The following is a 14,378-nucleotide window of genomic DNA, read 5'->3' on the forward strand; positions in this document are numbered from 1 at the left end:
ATGGTGAATGTGGTGGTGGTGATGGATGCAGTGGATGTGGTGGTGGTGGATGTGGTGGTGGAAGTGGTGGTGGATGTGGTGGTGGATGTGGTGGTGGATGCGGTGGTAGTGCATGTGGTGGATGTGGTGGTGGTGGATGTGGTGGTGGAAGTGGTGGTGGATGTGGTGGTGGATGTTGTGGATGTGGTGGTGGATGTGGTGGATGTGGTGGTGGTGAATGCGGTGGATGTGGTGGTGGATGTGGTGGTGGTGGGTGTGGTGGATGTGGTGGTGGATGCGGTGGTGGTGCATGTGGTGGATGTGGTGGTGGTGGATGTGGTGGATGTGGTGGTGGGTGTGGCGGTGGATGTCATGGTGGATGTGGAGGTGATGGTGGATGTGGTGGTGGATGTGGTGGTGGATGCGGTGGATGTGGTGGTGGTGGATGCGGTGGATGTGGTGGTGGTGGATGCGGTGGTGGTGGATGCGGTGGTGGTGGTGGATGCGGTGGTGGTAGAAGTGGTGGTGGATGTGGTGGTGGATGTCATGGTGGATGTGGAGGTGATGGTGGATGTGGTGGTGGATGTGGTGGTGGATGTGGTGGATGTGGTGGTGGTGGTGGATGCGGTGGATGTGGTGGTGTTGGATGCAGTGGTAGTGGTGGATGCGGAGGTGGTGGATGTGTTGGATGTGGTGGTGGATGTGGTGGAAGTGGTGGTGGATGTGGTGGATGTGGTGGTGGATGTGTTGGTGGTGGATGCGGTGGATATGGTGGTGGTGGATGCGGTGGATGTGTTGGTGGTGGATGTGGTGGTGGATTTGGTGGTGGTGCATGTTGTGGATGTGGTGGTGGTGGATGTGGTGGTGGATGTGGCGGTGGATGTCATGGTGGATGTGGAGGTGATGGTGGATGTGGTGGTGGATGTGGATGTGGTGGTGATGGTGGATGTGGTGGTGGATGTGGTGGTGGATGCAGTGGATGTGGTGGTGGTGGTGGATGCGGTGGATGTGGTGATGGTGGATGTGGTGGTGGATCCGGTGGTGGATGCGGTGGTGGATGGGGTGGTGGTGGTGGTGGATGGGGTGGTGGATGTAGTGGTGGTGGGTGTGGTGGATGTGGTGGTGGTGGGTGTGGTGGGTGTGAAGGATGTGGCGGTGGATGTGGCGGTGGATGTGGCGGTGGATGTGATGGTGGATGTGATGGTGCATGTGATGGTGGATGTGGTGGTGGATGTGGTGTTGGATGTGGTGGTGGATCAGGAGGTGGATTTGGAGGTGATGGTGGATGTGGTGGTGGTGGACGTAGTGGTGGTGGATGTGGTGGTGGTGGACGCGGTGGTGGTTGTCGTGGACTTGTTGGTGGTGGATGTGGTGGCTACCTACTCTGTCAATAGCCTTCCCTTTGACCTGGTACAAAATATATTATTGTACTATGGTCTTGAGTATGTGCAGTTTTCTATCATATTACAAAGAGAAAAATAATGGCGTTACTCTATATTTTGCACCAGTGCAATTATTTCTAATATGGCAATGGGCGCATATGTTATTACACTACACGCTGCCAAAGTAATCGGGTGAATTTGATAGTAGAAGAAGCAAATCGGATTTATGACGAGCAAAAATCTTGTAGAAAACAGGTACGAGTAAAACACGTGGAGCATCAACTTGACCACCAGATGGCGCTACATCGTGCCCAGTTTTAAGAAACATTCGAGTCAAACAAACTAGTAGAAGAAACAAGCATTCCTCGGTGGTGGCGTGGTTGCAAAGCAAGCCCTGCAGATTGCAGGGATCTGAACAGACTAATAATGTCTATGTAAATAAACAAAAAAAATACAAGACTATGCATGCAATTTATACCTGACCACAAGTTCATGCTCCCGTTGTAATGTATGGACCGTGCAACTACATGAGACATACTTGCATAACAAACCTACACTCACTTTCCAAACTCTACCTCTGTAGAATGTAAGGAATGCATGCCAAGCTTATATGTGGCTGAATGTGCCTTCCTGTAATGTAACTGATGCTTATGTAAAGCGCCCACCTCTGTATCGAGTTTATGCTAGATAAAACAGCAAAGGGAAACAAGACGGAGGGCATTGCTGTGGGGAGGGGGGAGGAGAAATGCGATACGGGGCGGAGCGGGGAGAGCGGCGATGAGGATGTGAAGCAGCAGGGGCCTTTGAAGTGAAGCTAAGCTTCACTTCAAAGGAGTGGGAGGAGTGCTGCTGGGGAACAGATGGCGATTTGATGATGTGCACGTGCATTTTAGGTCAATGCGCTTCCGCATTGACCTAAAAGCGCACGGGCACAGCATTAAATCGCCTCAAATCGCCAGTCTAGGTAAACCTTATTTAAGCCCCTATAGTCTCGCTCAATGCGCATGCGCATTGAGAGACGAGACCTAAAAACTGACAGGGTCCCTCTCACTTGTATATTTCCGCTGCTGGAGCAGTTTTGGTTTCCGCCTGGGCTTCACGTGCTGCTTTTCTTGGGGTGGTGTGTGAGGGATGGAGGTACTGAAGGCACATCCCTGCCAGTCATTCTATAGTGCAGTTGTTGTGGCGTATTGATTACTAGACACTTGTGTATGTTCATCAATCAAGGAAATGAAATGCCTCTGACAACCGCACCACATGCGTCACCCAATGCAATCACAAAGCCAACACACCACTTTCACCACCGCACAGACAACCTCTGTACACACCTCATGCACCTCACATACCACACACATCACCTGTACTCGACAAATGCACTCCATCAACATACACACTTCAAACAAAGTCCCGGGCTGCCACAGCCCCACAGAAATACCATGCACACCACCTGCACCACACACACACACACAGACACCAGAAATCCACACATAATCCACATACGTTCCAGCACACAAGCAAACCTACCTCAGAGACAGACCACACAACAAAGCGTCATACATACACACCCCTCACAAATCTCACACCCGAAAAAAAACACACATATCCTACACCACACATACAGCATGCACCAAACTCACTCATGCACAGACACCTCCCACACACATGGTCATATCAATCTTGCTGTGTGATTGCTAATGCATAGATGGGGACCCCCTCTAAAGTGAATTTGAGGTCAGGGAGAAGAGGGGAAAAGACATCCATATAATGAACAACTCCCTCAGAACCTATATTTCTTTTCTAGATAGAAAAACAATATAGGTCCTGAGGGAGTTGTTCATTCTATGGCTTGCTGTGTGATTACAAATACTTTGGTTTCTGGATATCCTTTTGGCTTGTGGCTCACGGGATTCTGCTATGACGTTAGGACAAGCAGTTGTTGTTCACAGCAGTTATGTTTTTCGCTGTATTTTATAGTCTGGAAAGTGCCCTTGTATCAAAATTGACTTGAGGACGGACTATAGGTAAAAGGATAGGGGAACATGATTCAGTATATTTTTTCTGAAGTTTCACGTAATTAACCGAAAGCAAATTACGTGAATTTGCACACCACTAAATTTTAAGCGCTGTGAGCCCAAGATACATCATGTTCGCTGCCTTCATCAAGAGACTTCAAAAACATTGTAAGCTTTACGGGTCTGTCAAGCACATTTTCTGAGAACTTACTATTCAGTACTGTCCTCAGCTTTTAGTTGGGTGTTGATGCAAATAAAACATTTAGTCAATAAGCCTGGCTTGATATTTTTCATATATTTATCAATTTGCATCATTCACATAACCATCCTCCTCCCTTTTCTTGCCACCTCCAGCCTTCCTTCTCTCTCCCTTCTTACTTCTTCATTCACTTTGCTCCTCTTCCCTATTGCCCCCTCCTCTTACTATCGCTTCCTTTCTTTATAATTACTATATTTGGGTCCTTCTTTTTTTCAACAATTTGCAGTAAATATGTGGTGTAAAACCCACCATTTCAATACATTTTTTCAAACTTTTCTTGCGGGGGAGACCCACCCCCTCCCACCACCTCCTTCTTTTGCAGTTCTGGCTCACTCCCTGCGCTCGTTCGCTTATTACATTAGGGTGCACATTTTTCGCCCCACAACTTTCAAAATCCACCAGCCGGCACTGCCTTGCATCTTGGTGCAAGGGTGCCTGTGCTGTAGGCTGGACTATTTTTGTGCAGGAAGGAGCAAGCACCTTCCTGCACAAAAAAGAATCCCTACAAGAGTATTCCTATTTTCATGTGTGCTGCAGAAAGCAGTCCACATGAAAAGAGTAAAAAAGGAGGAGAAATGAAGCTATTTCTCCTTATTATGCCTCATGTAAAGAGGCATAGTATTTTGACGCATTCCCAGGCTTACAGGTACTCGTAAGGCGGGGAAAGTGTCAAAATCCATGGGTGCTGCGTGGGAAAATCCACTGCAATGGACCCATGGAAAGCATCACAGTGCAGAGTAAGGCAACGCAGCAATTACCGCTGTGCCGTCTTCCTCATGATTTACGAGGCCACTAAAAGCCATGCAGAGTAAGGCAACGCAGCAATTACCGCTGTGCCGTCTTCCTCATGATTTACGAGGCCACTGAAAGCCATGCAGAGTAAGGCAACGCAGCAATTACCGCTGTGTCGTCTTCCTCATGATTTACGAGGCCACTGAAAGCCATGCAGAGTAAGGCAACGCAGCAATTACCGCTGTGCCGTCTTCCTCATGATTTACGAGGCCACTAAAAGCCATGCAGAGTAAGGCAACGCAGCAATTACCGCTGTGCCGTCTTCCTCATGATTTACGAGGCCACTAAAAGCCATGCAGAGTAAGGCAACGCAGCAATTACCGCTGTGCCGTCTTCCTCATGATTTACGAGGCCACTGAAAGCCATGCAGAGTAAGGCAACGCAGCAATTACCGCTGTGCCGTCTTCCTCATGATTTACGAGGCCACTGAAAGCCATGCAGAGTAAGGCAACGCAGCAATTACCGCTGCGTCGTCTTCCTCATGATTTACGAGGCCACTGAAAGCCATGCAGAGTAAGGCAACACAGCAATTACCGCTGTGCCGTCTTCCTCATGATTTACGAGGCCACTAAAAGCCACGCAGAGTGGCTCTGTGCGGCTTCATAAATTGAAATGAGAGCCCTGCGTCACGCATGTACCACTTTACGTGGTGCAAAAGTGATGCAGGCCTCTCATAAATAAGCCCCTCAGAATACAATGATTTCTTAAATGAAATCCCCAAAATGTATAGACGTTGTTCCTCAGGGAAGCAGAAATCGTACAATGTTTACACAACAGTCTACATGCATTTACTTTATAAGGCATGAACCTTGTATTCCTTAAGAGGTGTAAGTGCAGTGGCCAGCATTGTGGTCCTCCTGCTAGCTTTATAGTTAAACTCACAATTCATGCAGTGATTACAGCATCATTAAATGGTAATAAATGTCTCTGTTAGTAAATGCTACAGGTTGGCCATTTTGTTTACGTGCTGACTGCAATAAGACTCTTGGCTTATATGTTTTTTTCTCACTCCATTTTAAGTAAAACTGGAGGAAGACCGGATAGCAAAGGAACGCGAGGAGGCAGAGAGGCGGCAGCGAGAAGAAGAGGCGAGAAGGCAGCGAGAAGAAGAGGAGAGAAGGAAGCAAGAAGAAGAGGAGAGGAGGAAGCGAGAAGAAGAGGAGAGGAGGCAGCGAGAACAACAGCAGAGAGAAGAAGAGGAGAGGAGGCAACGAGAACAACAACAGAAGACGGAAGAAGAGAATAGAAGGCAGCAAGAAGAACAACAGAAGAGAGAAGAAGAGCGAAAGCAGCGAGAAGAAGAGGAGAGAAGGAAGCGAGAAGAAGAGGAGAGAAGGAAGCGAGAAGAAGAGGAGAGAAGGAAGCGGGAAGAAGAGGAGAGAAGGAAGCAAGAAGAAGAGGAGAGAAGGAAGCGAGAAGAAGAGGAGAGAAGGAAGCGAGAAGAAGAGGAGAGAAGGCAGCGAGAAGAACAACAGCAGAGAGAAGAAGAACAAAGACGCCGAGCGGAGGCAGAGCGAAAGCAGCAGGAAGAAGAGAAGCGACAACATGAACGCCTGGAAAGGGAGAAAAGGATTGCTGAAGAGATTGAGAAAGAAAGCAAATCCCTGGAGGAAAAGTTGACAAAAACATCAGAAAAATTAAAACAAATGAGCCACCAGCGAGGACGAACCAACTTCCAAGAGCGCTCGCACATCATGCAGTACGCCGTGGAAGATGACGCTGACGACATCGAAACGCATGAGGTACTGTACACCCCACACATCATCCCAAACCTATCATGTTTTTTTGTTTGAATCTGTTTATTGTTTTTGTTTTTTGTTTTCCTTAAAAACACATCTCACAACTCCGGTACACAATACATGTGACATTATGGAGAGGTGTGGCTCACTGGTTAGAGGCGGCAGACCCGAAAGCAGAGAACGGCCCGGGACCAGGGTTCAATTCCCGACGCGGCAGGGTCGTGGACCAGGGTCAGCGGACTCGACAATTCTCGCCTCGGTGCCTGGTCTAACCAGGGATCACACTCGGCAACTCTGGGCATTAAGCTTGCCTCATCTGCGAGGCAGGGCTCTAGGAGGCCATATTGGGGGGATTCAGGGTTTGCGCTCGAGCTGTTGGACGCCTCCCACCCGCCTCTACACTGAATAAAAGGATGTTGTCATCCCGTCCGCGAAGCGGGCGGGCGCAGCGGGCGCGCCAAAGGCGACCGGACGGGACCAGGGGCCACGAGCCCTGCCCATTTTCAAGGCCTTTTTAGGGGATACAACTCCAGTGAGCTGCTTAGTTTGAGACCTCCTGTAAAGGAACTATGTGACCACCTGTATCACCCTCTAAATCTGCCCCCCCACTGTCAACATTGCCACTCTCATCTTAAAGTTACCACAACTGTTGGACCCCAGCATTCTTTTAGGATGTTTCTTGTTAATTGTCGGTCCTTGTCTAAGCACCAAACAGAAGTATCCCTATTATTTGATGAGCTCAACCCGGATGTAGTTTTTTTTACTGAGACATGGTTGACCCCGTCCTCGGAGCCCTATCTTATACAAGCATTGCCGCAGGGTTACCAAATAGCTAGGGCAGACCGCTCATCTGGGAAAGGCGGCGGTTTAGCAATAGTGTTCAAAGATAGCTATATCTGCCGCTGCGTCCCCACCCCCTTCCTGGACTGTGAAAGCATGTCGTTTAGTCTGGAGCTGTCACCAAATTTTAAATTTTCCTGAGATTTGGTCTACCGCCCTCCTGGCTCGGTTAGACAGTTCATAGATTCTCTGCCCTCAGCAGTTGCAGACCTTGCTGCCATCTCTGCCAATTTCACACTGCTGGGCGGTTTAAATATGCACTTTGAGGACATTGGCGACCACGCAGCCCAAGAACTAATCGCTGGTCTGTCTGCATTACAGCTAACCCAGCTTGTTCTATTACCTACACATATAAAAGGGCATTTGCTGGACCCTGTATTTAGTAATTGCCTTGATCTGGTGGCAGAGCCCCCTATTGCGCTCCCGTGGACTGACCATCGATTAGTCCCGCTAACCTGGCACATTTACAAACCTCCTGCCCTTATGACAGGACTACGGGACGCAAGAAATTGGTCTAAACTTCCAATAGATAAGTGGGCCGATGAACTACAAGCTACAATACCTCCCACTATTACAGATCCCTCGGTAGCTAATGATGCATTTAATAATTGGATAACCAAATCGTTGAACACCATACTCCCAGTCAAGACAACTCGGGCTAAAAGATCCAGGATCTCGGCACCTTGGTATTCTGAGGAGCTTAGTGAGATTAAACGTAAGTGCAAAAGGCTAGAGCTGAAATGGCGTCTGGGCTACACCGACCCAGATAAAACTTTATATAGGAATTCCATCAGGGACTATAAGCTGGAGATTAAGAAAGCTCAATCTCGGTATTACACACAAAAGATCTCTGAAGCTAGATCTAACTCCAAGGAGATCTACCGGATTGTAAAAAGTCTCACTGCTCTCCCCCAGCCCCCTATAAATAGTGATGACTTACAAACCCGTTGTAATGATATGGCTGACTTCTTCTATAATAAAGTAGATCTTATCTATTCTTCTTTCCCAACCACCCATTCAAACATCTCAGTAGCCACTCTGGTGCACCCTAAACACGACACCATAGATAATTTGTCACCTGTGCTGGAGAAGTTCCTTTTGTTGCACTTGTACTTACTAGCCACCTTAATGGCCCAGGTTAAATCGGGCTCTCCCAGTGATCCCGCCCTCCGAGCTTTTCAAAGGCTGTTAGCCATACCATCCTTCCTGTCATACTGGAGGTACTTAATGCCTCAATTTCTACCAACACAGTTCCATCTGCATGGAAAGAGGCTAGGGTGAGAGCACTCGTTAAGAAACCTAATATAGATATTAACAACTTCAGTAACTATCGCCCCATTTCCCTGCTCCCTTGAGTCAGTAAGATACTAGAAAAATACATTAACAGCCTTCTGACCAATTTTTTAGAGAAGAACCTTCTTCTTGATCCCTCACAAACTGGTTTCCGCCCCAAGCATGGGACAGAATACGCCTTATTGGCGGTCCTGGAGGAAACAAGTGGCATCTTGGATCGGGGAGGATCGGTGGCAGTCATCCTCCTCGATCTGAGTGCCGCTTTTGACACTGTGAACCATGAAATCCTATTGCAGCGTCTCCAGGATATTGGGATTCAAGGAGGAGCGTTGAAATGGCATAGTCATTCTTGACCAATAGAAATTTTCAGGTTTTTGAGGGAAACATCACCTCCACTAGCAGACCCCTAGACTGTGGAGTTCCGCAGGGTTCCTCGCTTAGCCCGCGTTGTTTAACGCATACATGAGGCCGCTGGCTGGGATCGTCCATCCATATGGTATTAAGATCGTTACCTATGCGGACGATACCCAGCTGGTGGTCTCTTTGACGCGGGCCGAGGACCCTGCGGGCACGGTGGACCTAGTGGGCTGTCTGAGTAAAGTCAGCAGCTGGATGACCCTGTCTTGTCTCAAACTTAATGGGGACAAGACAGAGGTTATGCTGTTGGGACGCTCGGCTCCATCTGCTGTTGGCCCGATTTGGCCAGCCTGCCTGGGCCCTCCTCCAGTCCCCAAGGATGCTATTAGGAGCCTAGGCATTTGGCTGGACAAGTTCTTAACGTTTGACCATCAAGCTGTCGTGCTATCCGCCACCTGCTTCGGCCTCATTAGAATGCTGAGGAAGATTCTCCCCCTACTACCATTTGAGGCTAAACAAACTGTTGTACAGGGATTGATTCTCTCCAGATTAGACTTTGGAAATGCACTCTACCTTGGAGCCCCTGACTTCACATTGAGGAGACTACAGGTGATCCAAAACTGTGCAGCCCGGACCCTGCTTCAAATCCCCCGTAGGACTTCTGTTAAACCCGGATTAAAAAGACTGCACTGGCTTCCTGTTAGGGATAGGATTAGTTTTAAATCCCTCTGTGTTGCCCATCAGTCATTCTGGGAAACTGGCCCAGCGATCAGTCGCTCCTTAATCACCCCTTACCTCCCTAGCAGACAGCTACGGTCTACCAATGCTTTCCGTGCTGTCGTGACAAAGGTCAAACGGTCCAGAACGGGAGGTCGTTCCTTTTCTCTGAATGCTGCTAGGCTATGGAATAGCATACCCCTGTATTTAAGGTCCAACCCAGATCTCACTTCCTTTAGGAAGCACTTGAAAACTTTTTTGTTTAATAAATAGACTTGTTTTCCCCTGTTTCTGTTATTTGCCCAGCTGTCTGTACACCGTCAGTCATAGCCCTTGGACGCCTTTGGGCAGCCATCTGCGCTTTATAAAACACATTTTCATTTCATTTCATCTCTACAACGGCCCCCCACAGACGCCGGGGATGCCTGGCTCCACCTTGGAGATACCCAGAAGGGACCATCTCACAGGGAAAGCCAGGATGGGTTCCCCAGCGGTCTTCAGCGCCGGGACGCTCACGGGCAGCTGTGCGCTTTACAAGTCCAACACATTTACACATTTACACATTACATTACATTTACATTACATTTACACATTATCTCATCATGCGCAACTTACAGTGTTATCCAACAAAAGAGCTCGTCAGTTTCAATCAATCTGTGAAAGATGACATCTGGTGCATGAGCCCATAACTCTTATCTAAGTCATAAACAAGTGCAGCAGAGCTGAGATTTGCTTCCAGTATTCATAGCAAAGGGAGGACTCAGCAGTACTCAGTTAAAAGAAAAGAGTTGAGTTAGTAACCATTTAAACTTTAATTTGTGGAACCCGTATCCGCAACCCCTCCACCCATGTGCATGTGATATTGTATGGCGACGGTTTATGGGGTCGGTTGTTGTGGGGAGTGGGTATCTCACAGGTTTTGTGGAGCAGGGGTTCCTCCTGTATGCCTGCTGCCCCCACTCTGGTCTCGGGTAAGTGGTCTAGGGTGTCGATAGGGGGTTCTCAATCAGTATGGTGTCCCAGTTGGTCACAATGAGGGATGTATGACATTACAACGCATGCTTTTACCAATCATGCTTTTACATCGCTAGTTTTACAACGCATGCCTTTACAACGCATAGCGCTTTGGGGTGCTGGATAGTGAATAGTTTAATTTACTATTCCAACTCCAGTCCCCGTGGATAGTAGGGAAGGTGTTGGACAATAAATTAAACCTATTCCCTATCCTAGAGCGCCCCCCAGCGCAATGCGTTGTAATGGTTTGTGTTGTAAAAGTTGAATCATAAAGGCACTGAGTGGTAAAAGTTGCGTTGTAAAGGTTGTTTCCCCACAATGAGATATTTTCGCAAGCCCTCGGTGCCTCTCTGTGCAGGGCCACACTTCCTGCATGAGCCCATGTAATAGTGGATTTTGCCCAGGCGGTGAGAGCCGGGCATGGGCGATTTCCATTTCCTAATACTGCAATGTTTGGCCATTGGCAACCCCAGGTCGATGAAGCAGGAGGTAGCCCTGTGTTTCTGGCCCCAGTGGTGTAAGCCTAGGAGGCATATTTCCCATGTGTGCCGCAAGGGGCACCCTGTGCAATCGAACAATTGTGAGGTGACCCCTTACCAGTACTGATGTAAGGACGAGCAGGCCCACAACATGTGTAGGAGGTTAGTGTCTACTAGGGTGCAACAGGGACAGGTGGCTTCTGTACAGTGAAAGTAGCGGTTAATCTTATCAGGGGTTAGATAGGCTTTGTGGATGATGCAAAATTGGATGAGTAGGAAATGGGCATGCCGTGGGAAACTGACCGGGCTTTCTAGTATTGCGGACCATTCGTTGTCTGTGCAGGGGTGAGTCAGATCTGTCTTTCAACGTCAGTTTAGAGGCATGACGAGTTGCACCGCGTGTGTGCGCAATGAGTTAGTGAGCCAGTGGATTAGGCTTCTGGGTGCCCCCATCACATGCAGATATTGTATTGTGAGATGTGTTTGTTCCGGGATCAAATCTAGGCCCAGGTGGTAAACTCCCCTCCACGCGCAGAGTTTGCGGAATCCTGATACCCCGCGCAGCATGAAGTTCGTGAATTCCGTCTTCTCTGGAGAGAAGCAAACTTTTTTTCCGTTCATGAGCTTGCAATTTATTATGGCGCTCAAAAGCTCAAACCACAATAATCTCAGGCTGCCCACTTGCAAGGCTTCCGGACGAGACTGCATCAATGTAGTGCCAAACGCAAACGCTCCGCTCGCGCAGCTTTTAAAAAATGAGACAATGACACTCCCCATCCAGGAGGGGGAGAGGGGGGTTAATAGCAGCTTTTAAAAACTGGGCACATAATCTTAGTCCCAAGGGGTCCAATTTGTTTTATAACAGAGACTGGGATTTCATCGCGGCCCATTGCCGCCTAAGGACGCATTCCCCTAATTGTGAATTGGAGCAAATCAAACGCTCACCCCCAGTCAACTGATCTGGGTTTAATCCATCATCATTCTTTAGCTCACTCCACCACCCCAGTTAATCAATCAATCAATCATTCAGGAATTTGTAAAGCGCACTACTTACCCGTGAGGGTCTCAAGGCGCTAAGAGGGAGGAGGAGCTGCGCTACTGCACGAAGAGCCAGGTCTTGAGGAGTCTTCTGAAGGCGAGTAGGTCTTCGGTCTGCCGTAGGTAGGTAGGTAGGGTGTTCCAGGTCTTGGCGGCAAGGTAGGAGAGGGATCTACCACCTGAGGTTGTTCGTTGGATGCGGGGGAGGGCGGCGATGGCTAGGCTGGCGGAGCAGTGCTGGCGGGTGGGGGTGTGGATGCTGAGTCTGCTGTTCAGGTAGGCTGGTCCGGCGCTGTGGAGTGCTTTGTGTGTGTGGGTGAGGAGTTTGAAGGTGATCCTCTTATTGACGGGGAGCCAGTGTAGGTTTTTCAGGTGGGGGGTGATGTGGCTGCGGCGAGGGACGTTGACGATCAGTCGGGCGGAGGCATTTTGGATGCGCTGTAGTCGTCATAGGTGTTTGGCTGGGATTCCGGCGTAGAGTGCGTTGCCGGAGTCCAGTCTGCTGCTGAGGAGGGCCTGTGTCACTGATCTTCTTGTTTCGGTCGGAATCCACTTGTAGATCCTACGGAGCATGCGTAGGGTGTTGTAGCAGGAGGAGGAGACGGCGTTGACCTGTTTGGACATGGAGAGGGAGGAGTCGAGGATGAATCCTAGGTTGTGTGCGTGGTCGGTGGGTGTCGGTGCTGTTCCCAGAGTGGTCGGCCACAAGGAGTCATCCCAGGCCACGGGGTTGGGTCCGAGGATGAGGACCTCCGTCTTGTCTGAGTTTAATTTCAGACGGCTGCTCCTCATCCAGTTGGCGATGGCCTTCATTCAGTCGTGTATGTTGGTTTTGGCGGGGTATGGGTCCTTGGTGAGGATGAGCTGAGTGTCATCAGCGTAGGGGATGATGTTGAGGTTGTGGTGGCGGGCCACTTGTGCGAGAGGGGCCATGTAGATGTTGAACAGCGTCCTGGGGGACGCCGCAGATGATATTTGTGGCTTCGGATCGGAAGGGTGGGAGGCGGACGCTCTGGGATTTGCTGGAGAGGAAGGACGTGGTCCTGTCAAGGGCCTTCTCTTGGATACCGGATTCTTGGAGGCGTGTATTTAGAGTGTGATGGCAGACCGTGTCGAAGGTGGCCGATAGGTCCAGGAGGATGAGGGCTGATGTCTCACCGTTGTCTAGTTGGTGCCTGATGTCGTCTGTGGCGGGGATGAGGGTTGTTTCGGTGCTGTGGTTTCGTCTGAATCCGGATTGGGACGGGTCCAGGATGTTGTTGTCTTCGAGGTGGCGGGTCAGTTGTATGACTGGGGGTGTCCTCCAACCTCCCTTATTCCAACAGGTGTCCTCAGGGTCCTCTGGGAAGGGTCCTGAAACAGTAAAACACCAACCGCGACTTCCCCGTGTTATTCTATGGACACTGACCTGGGGTATCACTTCTGCGCATAGGCTCTTAGATTTGATAACCCCAGGATTGATTGATAGACGACACCCTGGTGTAGCCCACCAGAGAAATCCCTATGTGTGATTGATAGCCCCAGGAATAATTGATAGACGTCACACTGGTGTAGACGACCAGAGAATGCTCTGATTGGGATTGAAAACCCAAGGACCGATTGATAGTGAAATACAAAGTAGAATGCTCTGTGTGGGATTGATAACCCAAGGATTGATTAATAGACGACACCCTGATGTAGACCACCAGAGATTGCCCTGTGTGTGATTGATAGCCCCAGGATTGATTGACAGACGACACCCTGGTGTAAACCATCAGAGAACTCCCTGTGTGTGATTGATAGCCCCAGGATTGACTGATACTCTAAACCCTGGTGTAGACCACCAGAGAATGATCTGTGTTGGATTGATAACCCTATGATTGATTGATAGACGACACCCTGGTGTAGATCTTGAGAGAATGAATGCTCAGTGTGGAATTGATAATCCCAGGATTGACTGATGGACTACACCCTGGTGTAGACCACCAGCGAATGCTCTGTGTGTGATTGATAACCTCAGGATTGATTGATAGGCTATGTATTGGTGTAGACCGACAAATCAATGTTTGGGAGTGGCCAATCAATCAAGTCTGACTTGTATAGCACAGCTTATCACCCAAGCGGGTATCGAAGCGCTGTAACCCCTGGACTGAGTGATAGGCTACATCTTGGTGCAGACCACAGGAGAATCATAAGTTGTTGTTTGATACAGAATGCTATGCTGTTGTTCCGTCCTGTTTCTAACCAGCAAGGGAAGTACCCCTAAACCACCCCCTCATGCACCTTAATGATGTGCATACATTGCTGACTGTAAGTCTCTGTGAATTCACACTTTTTTTTTCAGGATTATTTTATTGAGCATTTTTCATAAACAATAAAGAGCAAACAAATTAGAAAGAGTCTAATAACACACGGGTCCATTCTGAGATATACATATCTGCAGCGTAGAGACCCGGATGGTTGGTAACAGTTGACATGCGAAAGAAAAGCAACATATG

The 14,378-nt window shown here is 48.9% G+C and overlaps 1 protein-coding gene across 1 annotated transcript in view; it reads left to right on the forward strand.

The window, feature by feature from the left end:
- Positions 1–14,378, forward strand: part of LOC144817672 (uncharacterized) — a 207,389-nt gene that overhangs the window by 112,732 nt on the left and 80,279 nt on the right. Inside the window, exon 5 of the mRNA XM_078674402.1 lies at positions 5,445–6,166. Within this exon, the coding sequence (XP_078530528.1) occupies positions 5,445–6,166 (722 nt within the window). The remainder of the gene's footprint in view (positions 1–5,444; positions 6,167–14,378) is intronic.

The sequence above is a fragment of the Lissotriton helveticus genome, chromosome 2_1, assembly GCF_964261635.1.
Source record: "Lissotriton helveticus chromosome 2_1, aLisHel1.1, whole genome shotgun sequence".
NCBI lineage: Eukaryota > Metazoa > Chordata > Amphibia > Caudata > Salamandridae > Lissotriton > Lissotriton helveticus.